Source organism: Necator americanus, chromosome X, assembly GCF_031761385.1.
Source record: "Necator americanus strain Aroian chromosome X, whole genome shotgun sequence".
Lineage (NCBI taxonomy): Eukaryota > Metazoa > Nematoda > Chromadorea > Rhabditida > Ancylostomatidae > Necator > Necator americanus.
The window spans coordinates 15,126,622-15,140,327 of record NC_087376.1 but is presented as its reverse complement, the minus strand read 5'-3'; the positions used below and the strand labels follow the sequence as shown (position 1 = coordinate 15,140,327).

At 41.5% G+C, this 13,706-nt stretch overlaps 1 protein-coding gene across 2 annotated transcripts in view; it reads right to left on the bottom strand.

Moving 5' to 3' along the window:
* Positions 1–13,706, bottom strand: part of RB195_023242 (uncharacterized protein) — a gene marked incomplete at both ends in the record, with an annotated part of 38,357 nt that overhangs the window by 20,248 nt on the left and 4,403 nt on the right. The window contains 4 exons of one of the 2 annotated variants that reach the window (XM_064210605.1): positions 1,218–1,334; positions 2,353–2,414; positions 11,932–12,019; positions 12,941–12,987. In XM_064210605.1, the coding sequence (XP_064066486.1) occupies positions 1,218–1,334; positions 2,353–2,414; positions 11,932–12,019; positions 12,941–12,987 (314 nt within the window). Of the gene's footprint in view, positions 1–1,217; positions 1,335–2,352; positions 2,451–11,931; positions 12,020–12,940; positions 12,988–13,706 lie in introns of both variants that reach the window. The other variant, XM_064210604.1, reaches the window with a different exon arrangement.

Sequence of the window (13,706 nt, the reverse complement as noted above, 5' to 3'; positions counted from 1 at the left end):
TCTATGTTTTATTATTATTTGACTGCGGTTTAATTATCCAAGTTTGAGGTTTGGTTGATTACGGACAAAACGGTACGGTAGTGCGCTATCATGTTCCGTGTCCAAAAATTTACACGCGGAATTTGACGCGACAAGCAGCTTTGAGAAGAAGTGTTTTCTGAGGGTATTGTTCTCGCGTTTTACGTGCAAAATCTGAAACGCTTTCCATGACTAGTTGTGCTTGTATCAAAGGACTCTGCGCAACCCGATATTTGATCACCTCTCACTGTCGTTCCAAGTGCAAGATGGCAGACAGCTATTAAGTTGCTGAGGTGGAATCCGTGTGTTCAAACAAGTAGATTTCTCCAATTCTAAGTAGACTCGCTGTGGCAAGCATAGTTCAAATAGTCAATTCCCAACCAAGCAACCACATTCATTTGTCATGATGCTGGGAAATCTTGAAAGTAGTTCATTCTTCATTAGTCTTCCAATCTCCAAAGAAGTAGGGAAAGTCTAACAACTTTCCACTTCGGGAGACTGCTAAAGGACGAGTCTCCGGTGTCGATGCCAGTCAGTCACCTCTACGCCAATGCGAGGTGGACATATGAAACATATAGTTACGGTAGAGGTTTGGACGGCACATAGTCGGGTCGAAACGAATAAGCAGAGTAGCAATTATGAGCAGGCACTAGAACGACCAGTTTGGGAGTTACTTGGGCCAGTTGCGATATTTAAAAAAATCACTATGTTGTTATACTGAATCACATGTCAACTTATAGTATAATGTATGTTAGATTTCATTGTTTACCACTGATTGTCCAATAGAAAATCCGTGATTACTCAGCAGCACCCCGTCTTAACGGGTCTGTTCCAAACATAAGCATATTCCAAAAACAAACATAACGTAATTCGCTCGACACTTACCTAACCACTGAATTTAAACCATTCATCTACGCCGTTGTAAGATACCTCGCTCAGGTCACAGCTGAAGGCAGTAAAGCTTAAGGCTGAAGCTAATAAGCCAGGCTGAAGTTTCTAAGGTCGCAGCCCTAAATGCTGGGCTCAGGTACACACAACCCATCTAATGCTCAAGATTACGCTCATCTACTGCTCACCTCCTCCAAGGAGGCTATCACCAGAAAAATTATGAAATTATGCAAAATGGATGACGCTTGCTGCTGGCATGCACCTTGTTTAGCAGTTATGCTTGTATGGTTGTTCATTCGTGCAAAACTCACCCTTTCATCATTGCAACAAATGTAACATAGTTTGGCATGAAGGAAATACACTTCTCCTTCAATACAGCATCCACCATCCGACGTGAACAAGAGTCGACACTCATGAAGGGGAACCATCTGTTTGGAAGGTTTTATTACATACAAACCGAACTATGAATAAATTTAACCTTCAGCGCACCACGAAACTAAGGGTATTAGAACTTCTCCACAAACAGATAAGGATAGGATGTAGTTCACGAATACAAAAGCAATCGCACTTAATTCCTGCTAATTATCCACAAAAATGGCGTGCGAAACGATCCCCTTGCACCCTCTTCTCCTACGAAGCATCTTACAATGTTTCACGCCTGCCAGAGCAGACATACGTGATTGTGAACGAGAGCGAGAGACAGCATCAATAGTTTTTTTGGTTGTCCGCTCGTTGGCAGACGAGACGAACGACGATGTTTTCGAAAACTTGGAGCCTTATAAAGTGTTTTGTAGAAGGGAAAGGTACAAGGCAGTTTCCTGCGCCGTTTTCCGGATTGAAAGCAGCGTGTTACGAAATTGACGTAATTTAAACCTTACGGGAAATATAAGGTTCGAGGTGCAGATTACGAATATGAGCGTGGTACTGTTCAGTTTCCCCTAGTCGTCCTAAGAGAGGTGTGGGAAAGACGTTTGTTCTTACAAGATACGCTAAACTGCGCCCCTTTGCACACGCTCCGATGACTTCAACATCTTATTTATTGATTTCGCTTTAATACTCTGGTGAGGAGACCTCAGTTATCCTTGACCACTCGCACGTAGATGAGACGCATGCATAAGGGAGGCGCTTTCCAACTTACCTCGTAGGAACGGACGCCGTTTTTCTAAGTACGATTGGGAGAACTGAACGAGGCTACGCTCACATTCGTATTCTACACCCCGCTCTGTTTTCCATGAGGGTTTCACACTATGTCAATTTCGTGATAGGCTGCGTTTAACCAAGGAGAATTGAGAATAGTTACTCGTGAACTGAATTTTAACCATGAAGAGATCACAACACCCTGTGTCGTGGTATACTGCCTTTAAGTTAGGTAAAGGAGAGCATGTGACTATTTTGTGGGCAATCCCCAGTAACCTTCTAAGAATAAATCAAGAACTGCTCACTCACGTGCTTGTTGGTCTCATTCCCGTCGTAAGCACCATCGGTGTGCGAGCAAAATATGGACACAGCTGAAAGTGCACAAAGGGAACCCTTCTTAGCTTGAGCTGGAAAAATGGCACCTTACAACATCACTTGACACCTATATTCTCGTAGGCAAGTATTGAAAGGATTTATCCACAGTATGGTGGAAAGGAAAGACAGGTTCTGGAGACGACAGATAAGGTTAGTGATAATCACATGCAGCTTCCAATTTTAAGAGGCATAGGTGGATTCAAATACTCACTCCTTTAGATGTCGCAATGATTTGAAATGATTATCGAAAGGTTTCTGCGTAGCAATAACGTATGGCCCGTTCTTGGAAAATGCCCTATTCTATGCTGGGTTAAATGTTGGAACTCGTGCTTAACGCTAACAACACTCGTATCCCAACTTACACCCGGCTGCGGGAGGCTCCGCCCCTTTGACCAATGCTTACGTGTCGCAAAATTCAAAATGGTACACCGAGTATTTACTTCCCCTGTTGCTTCAAAGGAATAAGCTCGTACAAAGGCAGAGAATGGGTGTCTTACGGTTTTTCACGTACTCTTACCTCAAAACAAACGAAGAGAATATCACAATAAACCTTAAAGGCATCGCCTCACGAATCTGAGATGGTACGGGTTTCAGGTGGAGTGTTCGTATACGGGTAAGTAGATTATAGAGAGGGGTGTGATTCCCTCCATTTCTTCCTAATTGCCGTAAAAAAAAACGGCCCGGAAGATGCGGCGCGTGCAGAAGGCTGGTGCGCTCCAATCAAACTTCTTGTGGAAAATAGTGCGCCGGAACGCTCGAAGCCGTATCTTCCGGACCGTTATCTACGGCAATTAGGAGGAAGAAATACACGGAATCACCCTTCTCCTAATAATTTACGATCCCGTATACGAGTACTCCACCGGAAGTCCGTACCACCCCAGATTCGTGGTATGCTGTCTTTAATCCGTGAAAGAAAGGAAGTATGATCTCCGAATATCAAACTGAGTAAGGGATGAAATTGAATTTAAGGCTTTTCGATCTTTATCTTGTAGCTGAGAAAAGTTATTTCAAGAACTGCATATTTAACTTCTTTTACTCTTCCTCTGTTCAGTTTTCTTCTCGTTTTTCCATTTGCTCTTGCATTGCTTGCCTTATTTAATTTGTATTTTCATTTCCTTTCATCTTTTGAATCATCTCCGTCCTACTCTTCCTTTTTCTACGTTCTACTTTTACCGTTTCACTGTCTTACTGTTTCGTCCTATTCCCTTGCCTTGATTGGTATTATTATTTTGTCTTGTTTCTCTGTCTTTTAAAGTTGTATCTTTGTGTCTATTCTTGGTTTTATGTCTACTTTATTCTTTTTGTCTCCTCTGGAAGGCTTATGGTTCCATCTTCTTTTTTTTATTGATGCATTTTTATGTCACAAATTCACCTTGTACCCAAAGCAAACAAACATTAATGAAGTAGACGAGTGGTACCTTGTACCACTCGTTTACTTCATCCATGTTTTTTTTTTTTCATTTTCGTGTGCCTCACTGTCCTTACATCCTTTCCTGTTTCTGCTTCTGTTTTTCACCCTTCTTAACGATACTCTCCTTTTTTCATTCTGTCCATACTTCCCAGCACGTAATTGCGCTGTTTACTTTGTTCTTATCTAGGGAATACGTACTGAATGATAATCGGCACTTAAATCACATTAATATATGACAAGAACATCGAAGGTAAAGGTACACAATTCGCATAGAAAAAATAGTGATTTTTCAGATGGAAGTAAAGACTCTTTTCCAGTATCTATTTCTAGTTGGAGAAAGTATTTTTTCAACAACACATCCTGAATTATGTTGCTCTAATATTGGGACCGATAATGGAAAAAAAAGCCAAGGAAAGCCGGAGTAGTCCATGACAAAGCCTATGTAGCGTTCTCAGACATTACTTGAAGGTTCAACTCGTAAATGCTTCCAATCGACATTGTTTCTGGTGTCTTTGGACTCTCTTTCAAATTTTTTTCTTTGGTAGTGCAGTTTTCTGCTACTATTCAACCGATTCTGCGGACAGAAATATCAAACTCTCTTCATATTCAAAGTTAGGCCTAGCACTTTTTATAGGAAGTAAACAGGCGAAATCTCCCGACAATGAATAATTTTCTAAACACTGAATCCTAAAGTTTGATTTAATTTCCGTTTTTCGTCCGTGCGAAAATATGACTACTCATTTGTGCACCGGAATTTTACCACTTCTCAACCTCAAAGCTCTGCTCAGGAAAAATTAGAATCAAATCAAAGCTATTTTGAGGTAAGAGTACGTGGAAAACCGTATGGCGCTCATTTTCTACCTTTCTCCGGGTTTGTTCCTCTGGAGCAACAGAGGAAGTAGTTATTCGGCGTACCATTTTGAATTTTGCGGCTCGTAAGCATTGGTCCAATGGGCGGTGCTTCCTGCAGCAGCCGGGTGTAGGTTTAGATACGAGTCGCTAACAACTTCTTTCTCTAAGCCATTGATGGCAACGCGCTTTTTTGCGTATCTGGCGCCAATCCACTTTTACAATCGAGCTGTATTTGAACAAGAAAATGGCAAATATAATAATGAATGGATAGTAATAACAAAAAAGAAATAACTGTTGAATATGGCACCAATGCGCCGAGCGCAGGCTCGCGTCTTAAAGGCATCACCCCACGACTCTGTCGTGATATGGATTTCCGATGGTCAAAGACTATACTGGATCATAGATTGCGGAAACGGGTGGGATCCTGTTCACTTCTTCCGAATGCCGTAAAAAACAGTCCGGAAAATGCGGCTTCGAGCATTCCGGGAGCTATTTTCTACGAGTTCTGTTGGAGCGCGCCAGCCTCGTGCACGCGCCGCATCTTCCGGCCCGTTTTTCACGGCAATTAGGAAGAAATGGCAGAAACGGGATCACCCTCTTCCCCACAATCTACGTTCCCGTATAGGCATAACCCACCTGAAACCCGTACCACCCCAGATTCGTGGGGTGATGCCTTTAAGAATTGGGATGTCGTCTCGAAGTCATTCAACTGAAGATGTCACGTGGGTCATTTTTCAATACACAGCAAACAGCAAGGCGATCCCCAGAACAAGGCTGGCTTGACAACAATAGACGCCGGCTTGAGACTAGCCAGCATCAACCCGTACTAAAGGTGCAACAAAGTGAAACGACGTCAAAGAACCAATAACGCAGATCTCAACATCAAACAGAACAAAGGCTGAAATTGAATTTTGCATCGAAAAGGTTTGAAAGTAAAGAAGAAAAAAACGAGGACAGATTCCAATCTCTCATGACAAAAAATGATACTCCGATTCAACATGTAAGATAATACTGTTTTTTAAGAAGATCCTAAACAGGTTCAAGTACCTACAGACGCAAGAGCTTTAGTGGCTAAGTTATGTCTTATACATAAATAGATATGCTTGTCTGTGTCATACACATGACTGCTCTAGTACAACTGATGTATGTGCAGCAGCTGAAAAAAAATCCCATGGAATCTGTTCCAAAGTGCCAACAACACCCTTTACGCTATATCATCTCTCAACGCTATCTCTCAATTTCTCACCGCCTAAAGCATAACGTGGCAACGTCGTTAAAACAGAAACTCGGCTATGCTTACGACCAGTGGAATAATTAAGTTTTTTCTGTAAATATAATAATATGTATGGAATTTTTAAGACAAAAAGGAATGCTGAGAGCTAGATGTCGCGATTCATTCATTTGAATTTCCATCATATTTTTTTCGAAATCAGTGCAGTTAAGCAACTTTTAACTGTTCATTATTTTCGAAGAAAAAGAGTTCTGCGGATCAACCCTAAATAGAGACTGGCACGCTAGCGATTTCGACTCACAGTACATGTACAGTTGGGTCAAAATGCCCTGCATTTCAGCATGATACTATGCAAGCGCTTGCGGAAAAGAGGCGGTCGTCGCAGCACGCGGCTGACTAAAAGCGTTCCATTTTAGTGCAGCTACAGTTTGACCTCCACTTCCACGAGTAAGATTGCGCGATTGCCGCACTGCGCAGACGTTAACTAGTCAATTAGTAGGGGAAAAGGTAGTTGGCGGGGGGCACTCAGTGGCGCCCTTATTTCTGGGTGCTCTATCTTACTTTTTTTCTTTTAGTAATTTTAACTTACATGACATAGATCCTCTAAGACTAATGTTTAAGTTTCAGGCCCCGATTGATTTAGTTATTTGCTTCCAGAAATAAGTACGCCACCGAGTGCCTCCCTCATCTACATTTTACCCCATATAGTAATTGATCCGCCGTATTTTAGTACATCCCAGTCAGAAATTCGCGCTCTTCATGCTCTGTACCAGTGAGATGGACTTATAGTTAACGTCTGAGCAATGTGACATTCGCACAAATCCGCGCTCGGATGGAAGCCAAATAGTGGTTGCGCTGCTGTGGTATTTTCGCGTCACCTGCTGATGACCGTCTCGCTTCGAATGCAACCACTTGGGCGGTATTGTGCCGTAAGTGGGTGTATTTTGGCTCGATTTTACACATGGTGTAGATCGAGTTTGTTAAGGTCCCAATCCCTCTGTGAGGTAAATCCACAAAATCTTTGGGATTTCAGGCATAACAACAAGTCAAGGATCATGTGGACGAATTTACATTCGTCTCCACCGACCACTTACTTTATGTCCACGTATTACTTATTGCGTACTCGCATGTTTTACTTACTTCCAGCGTCAGGAAGGTCTGATGTTTTATATTCCTAAAAGATTGTCGAATGGTGTTTATTTCTGAGCCAGCCAGAGTTTTTTAAAGTTTTGGTTGACCTAGGACGGCTTCGAACTTCTTACCACTGATCTACACACACACTTAGTCGCGATTAAGTCAAGGAAGTCGAAGATCTTCCAGCTCCAAGTGGGATCTTGTATTCTTGGCTCTATTAACACTTCTGTACTCGGTGTACCGGGTTGAGGAATAAGTCGTGAGCACTTTTTTTTCTTGAAAAAAACTAACGTAGAGAAAGCAAGACGAAACACCAGAACATTTTTGCTGTTTGAGAGGAGTTCTACTTGCTTTAAAACGCAGTACCGCTTTATTTTGCAATTCAATTATTACTCAAGACATTATATCCAAGCATATATTTCAACTGTAAATCTCTTATCCCACATCCTATTAGTTTGGATAGCCGACAAATAGACTTGCAGCCTGACTTCCTTGACAAGGTCTATCATTAGCATTTGGTGCATGGTAGATCGGTTGCCTGTTCAACATTATTAGCGTTCAAACTCTCGAATGCACTAACATTTGCTTATGCAAATCGCCGCGGAAGCGTAGTCAGCAGACGAATTTCGATACAAAGTTGACAATACGCTGCGGCTTAGCGCTGATATCGCGAATACAACATCTTAAAGAATGTTCTGATGGTGTTAGAAAGACAGCAGTATACCGTTCGGCTGTTTCTCACATGATGTCATCGACGACGAAACTGAATACGAGGCCCGTCAGCATTCCTACTGTCAGTTTCCGCTTCAAACAACTAAATATATTTGGTTAATTTTCGGAGCCCAGCAGTTGTTCTTCGACTCATGAGTGAGTTAGGTGGAATACTCTCTGCATCCTATCGCCACAAGGCGCATTAAGAAGATGGCTACCACGAAGTGAGTTAAAAGCAAATTCGAAGTCCAGAAAAGCCATTGACATAGGTAATAAGTGCGTTACTGTCGCAGAAGAGAGTCCAAGTTTGAACACTCCTCTGGCACATAGTCATTCGTAAATCGGCAAGAACGAGAACCGGCTTGCTCATCACAGCTGGTTTCTTCCCGTTGTTTAGTAGGAAGTTCCGAGATGCGTTCTAAGAGCTTATACATTACACATTAGAAATGGTATTTCTCGGCAGTTCCGATAGACAGTTTGTCGCAGAAAAGAACAACAACTTTTTTTCCGATCATTTCCAATTCATATTGGAAAGACTATTCCTAAGTAGGGAGAAATCTAATCATTTCCAAGCTAATTCCACGGTGTCCTAGACTGTGGAATCAGCTCGAAACTTTTTTATCCTCATATTTTGAACACAGATGAGAATCTCAAACTCTGCCAGTTGTTACTCGCCGACTCTGCTTTTCAGTCGTAGGACATGCTCGTGTATTGAAGCCGATCACTGTTCTCGGTTCAGCAAGGTGTTGAAATGCTCCCTACGATTAATAGGTTTGTCTGGAGTTAAGGAACTATAAGTCCATAGGTTTGCCTCGATCTTTTCTTCTTCCACTCCTCTTCAAACTTCTCTACTCCGCTCTCGATATCCATGTGTCTTAGCGAGCATTTCGCCCCATATTACACGTCCCACATGTCATCATTGATGGGTTTTGACAACACCACCAAGTCTTGCCAGTAAGCGTGACAGGTCAAGATCTCTGTCAAACACTCCTCAGAATCATAAAGCGCCCTACAACGCTTCCCGGACACTTCTGCTTACTAGGGAATCACCACCAGAGCTAGTGTCACATACGGAATTTAAATATGGATCTTATTTCTTCAGATGCAAATGCAAAATTTTTCTTCAGTTGTAGAACCGGGAACATATCCTTTACTGCATGCGTAACAAGGAACACGCTTAGCGAAGTAGTCGGTGTCATAGACCTTCTCGGTCCGTAGTTTAGTATGAATCGCCATTTTTGGCAAAATTTCTTTCTTTCTCTTCTCATCTTTTGGCTGACCTGCCATTTCGGTTAGGATTGAGCTTCTCGACTTATTTTCTGGAACCGCATGTGAACCGTCAAGTTAGGAAGAACCGGACACTAGTCAAAATAGAGTGTGACCCCCACACTTCTCTAGACTTCCAAGCAAAAGAACTGTCAAATCTCCCTTGTCAGAACGTTGACTCTTGTCGCGCGATCTGAGGATTTCGTTGCTTTTTCCTAGACATGAAAGCAGTAATGAGGTTTATTTGCTCGCAGAAGTGTACCAGATATCGTATTCCTTCGTCTGCTCAGGTGTATAAAACAAAGGAACCAATTAAATGTGACAATGACCGGCTGCTGACTGAATATCTCGGTATCAGCGGGTTGAGTTCATCCTAGAAGGCGTCCTAGTTTTGGTCTCCGGTGGTGTTTATACGTGTGTGAACACTTACGATACAAATCTTGAATCATGTGTCATCCAGTAGCCGAACAAAGACGCGTTTAGACAATGCTCGACCGAGGTCCTCCTTCAAGGTGTTATGGACTTTCTTCGCTGCTATTGCTGGATTCGTTATTATAATTTCCTCTCATCAACATCAGCACAATAGATAGTTTAGTTTACAACCTCAATTGTGGGTAGGTGCCTAATGCAGATTTCCTATAATGAAGCAAACAGTTCATGCAGATGGCAGAGTATCCTATACGGTACAGTTTGTTGGAGTTCACACGAGAGCGACTGGAACTTCAACGTAACTGGAAGAGTGTCTCTTGCTAAAGATTCACGACCCTATTTCTCCTCTCCTTCCGGCACACCCACCTATCAAGGTACGGGCTCTGGCAGAGTACTAGACGTTTAGTAGATTTACGCTGTATAACAGTGCAAGTACGTAGCTCTTACGTTCCCAAGGTATATGCGCAAGGGGACCATCTAGAGGTACTCGTATGCTATGTATTCAAGAAGCTAATGACCGTCGATAATTGCACCGCTCGACTTTTGACAACTTCACAATCGCCTAAGTAGCCTGATCGATTCTCTTGCTCTACGTCTCGTTGGCGCCCCGCCCGCACCGTCTCCACGCATTTCGCCACATCTCCGTACTACGATGCTTTTTTCGGCGCTCCCGCAGCTCTTACGATGTGCCTTTTTAAACGAATAAAGAAGGAAAGAGACGCGTTTGATGATGAAAGTTGTTTGAAACCATAGATTAAGTAGAATTGTTTAAGAAGTTCACATAAGTGAAATAGCGTTTAGAAATAAGAGTGGAAGTGTTTGTTATCATTTGCTATTATTTGTCCTGAATTGTGAGATGGAAATCACCCATTCATTTTCGAAAATACAGGGGATTTTTTGAAAAAATGTCCCACTGTTCGGTGTCATGCTGTATTTCGTTATTTTTCCCCTTTCTAGACATTTCTTTTTGCATATCTAGCTAAGTGAAATTGGTATCCTACGCTTGAGGATTCGCGACTAATGCTTCGCACACATTCATAGTACCTAAAGGCGTATATAGGCAGACAAAGAAGTCTGTTCGCCACTAATACACCCAACCTGTCGTATTGATTTTATGCAGAGAATAGGTAGAAATGAAGCGTTAAAAAGGTAAAATGTAGAAAGTACTTCAAATAATGTATGCAAAGTAATAAAGACATGAAGTCGCTGTGCATACAGATGCTACAGCTGGAAGTTGAACATTGAACTCGTTGAAAGTTATTCTGACGAATGTATAATTTTGTGCTGCAAGCTATTATAGAACAGATAGGGCGTGAAATGTGTGAAATTAGGGGAATTGAAAAAATATATGCATGTTAGTGTCTTTTCTGCAACATGTTTTTGTTATAATCCTTATCCTTGTTGAGTTTGTGAAATGGGGTCAATGTAGGTCACGCATATCACTCTTCCCACTCAACATATCATCATTTGGTATGCTTCTGATGACATATCTTTTAATCGTATAGAATTGTATTCTATTGTTTTGCATCGTATTGTATAATGTAAAATTGTATAGAATGATTTACCTTTTCTTCTTAATTTCCGATAATATACGCTCAGTTTACCATACCATTCGTATATCAAAACTTGTTACGTCAGCTCTCTTTTCACTAACACTGTATAGGCTATAGGGTATAGGCTAGAATTGAAAGGGTGGATCGTTTCGTTTCTAGCTAGACAATCCGCTTTAGATTAGGTATACTTCTGATGACATCTTTTCATAAGATAAAAGGATTCATTTTTTTCTCCTTGATTTCCGATCATATGCGCTCAGTTTATCATATTCGTATATCAGATCTTGTCGCGTCAGCTGGCTTTCCACTTCCCCTCTTTCCAAATTCGCAGTTTTCGCCGCCTCATCGCGACGCGAACATCGCACGCGGCGTTGGTTCGAGAGCACTAGGGAGGCGGGATCTAGGTGATCTGAGGCGTCCGTAGATGCTGTCTGGCTGGCGGAGCGGCAGCTGCAGTTACGCGCAGGAGCACGGCACTGAAGGCAGGTCAGCAGCGATCAGCTAATTTTCGCGGGCACCTCTTGTCCTGCACCCATTTGCACAGATACCTTGTTGCATTTAGCAAAACCAGGTGTGTATACGTAACCGCTTTTACAAGCGATTTATTCTGTGGGATGTTATTGAGCAAAAAAATGTTGACAATTTCTAAATACTGAGTGAGTTGTTATGTCCTATTTATCACTGAAATATAAGTGCTTAGTACTTCATTTCTTTGCTAAGCAAAAGTTCAAAAAATATCGAACTTTCACTCTTCGGGGATATAGGTATTATGACAGAAGCATTCAAATGTTAGTACATAATTCTGTATTACTGCATGAATTCGTATGATGTACTATCAGTTAATAGTAGTGAACGCGAGAGAGGTACAGTTCGTGGTCTTTTTTCCTTTCCTTTTCTTGATATATCAAGTAGATTTAAAGTCTTACAGTTGAACATACGATTCCTTCGAGACCACGATCTCTCAATTCCATTTGCAAGCATTCCATAACAGCACGAACAGCAAACTTTGTCGGACTGGAAAAGAAAGCTTTACGCTACGAAGCAGAATTTATTTAACAACTGACAAACCAATAACAGACGTTTGCGCATGTAAACTTTCCAAGAACTTCATGGAACTTCTCGACGCAAGTTTTTTTTTATCGCTCAAAATATAGGAAATACTTCACGTTTGAGGCCTTGAATGAGTAAAATGAAAAACAGCACAATCCTATAAAGGTGTAGTGTGAAGATAAACTCTTAAGAAACCAGTTCAATTTCGCTCTTATAAAAGAGATAAATTAGAAAGGAGCTTCGATTGACCGCTAAACTACGCTAATGCAAAATGTACCTAATAAAAAAATAGCATAATCACTTTTTTTATAAGATAAGCTAGTGTCTACAACTAAGCAACATGCTGGGCGAGTCATTCTTCCAATTTCATTTTCGATAGCAAAATGATAGTGTTTGAATCTCCACTTTTTCCTGTATGTTGTAAGAATCCGCAAAGTTGTTGCGGGTTTATAGTAGTCTACACCAATACAATATGGACTCTTTTAGATTAATTCAAACCTTCATCATCACCTGATACTATTCTGCAGACAAAGTGAATTACATGCCAGATTTTCCTGGTTTCTGTTCATGCTTAGATGTGATGCTGATATTTTCGAAGTTCAAGTTCCTAGCATTCGGAAATATTTGTGCAACTACTGCTATCCTTGAGAATGCTCAAACAAATTAAACAATCAATGCTTGAACAACACTTAATCCCGTCACATTAAAATTACTCCAAGTTCGAGCAACACAATTAGAAGAACTTAAAAAATAATTTGTTAGCGATTCATATATAGGGTAATTCTCTAATCTGATCAGCACCAGTTAATGCCTGACTGAACAGCTGCGCCAGTAATAGAACCTTACAAGGGTAAACTCATATCCTATCGGAGACCTCTTTGAAACCTTTTCACTCCACCAGTGAGCTCCAACGCATTTTTCAATGTAAGAGACTGTAAGAGACAGGCATTTACAGCAGCCTTTTCACTAACGAAGACCAACGAACATAGCTACTTGCTAGTGCTAGCATACAATCACTAATACTAGATACCGCACTGATATGATGTATGAGGCATTGATAATTCATATAAGGCATTTGCGGCTCTCTTTAAGTGCGCCAATACTATCGTTCGTGTGTGTGATTATTTACTTCGAATAAGAGTCTACAACCGATAACGTGGATCTACTGCGTTCACCCAGATCAATATGAAAAGAAGAACAGTAAATTGAGAACAGCATAGGATATTATGTGGCCAAACTTCGTAAACAATGCGATCAATTCTAGATTAGTTGCTATGAGATAATTGGTGATTGGTGGGATTGAATAATAATGAAATGCAAAGGTCTTCAATGCTTGCTACAACTTTCCTTTCCTCTGTAAACTTCAAGATGGCCTAGTTTGTTCCCTACAGATATGAAAAATAAACCTTTAATTCCCACGTCATTCCCTGGACCTATTTGATATAGCTCCTTCATAAGAGGGTTTACGGCCGATTAGTCACGAGGCTCCGTGACACGTCCGCAGGTTGCGGATAGCGGGCTAATCGCGGACCAAATGCGACCAAATGTGTACGTGCCCTAAGACGCAGGTGGGTTCAGGTGACCGACTTTCTGTTTCTGCTGTGCCAGGATGGATTTATGATGCCCTTGTAGATCACACGTTGGCCTGGCG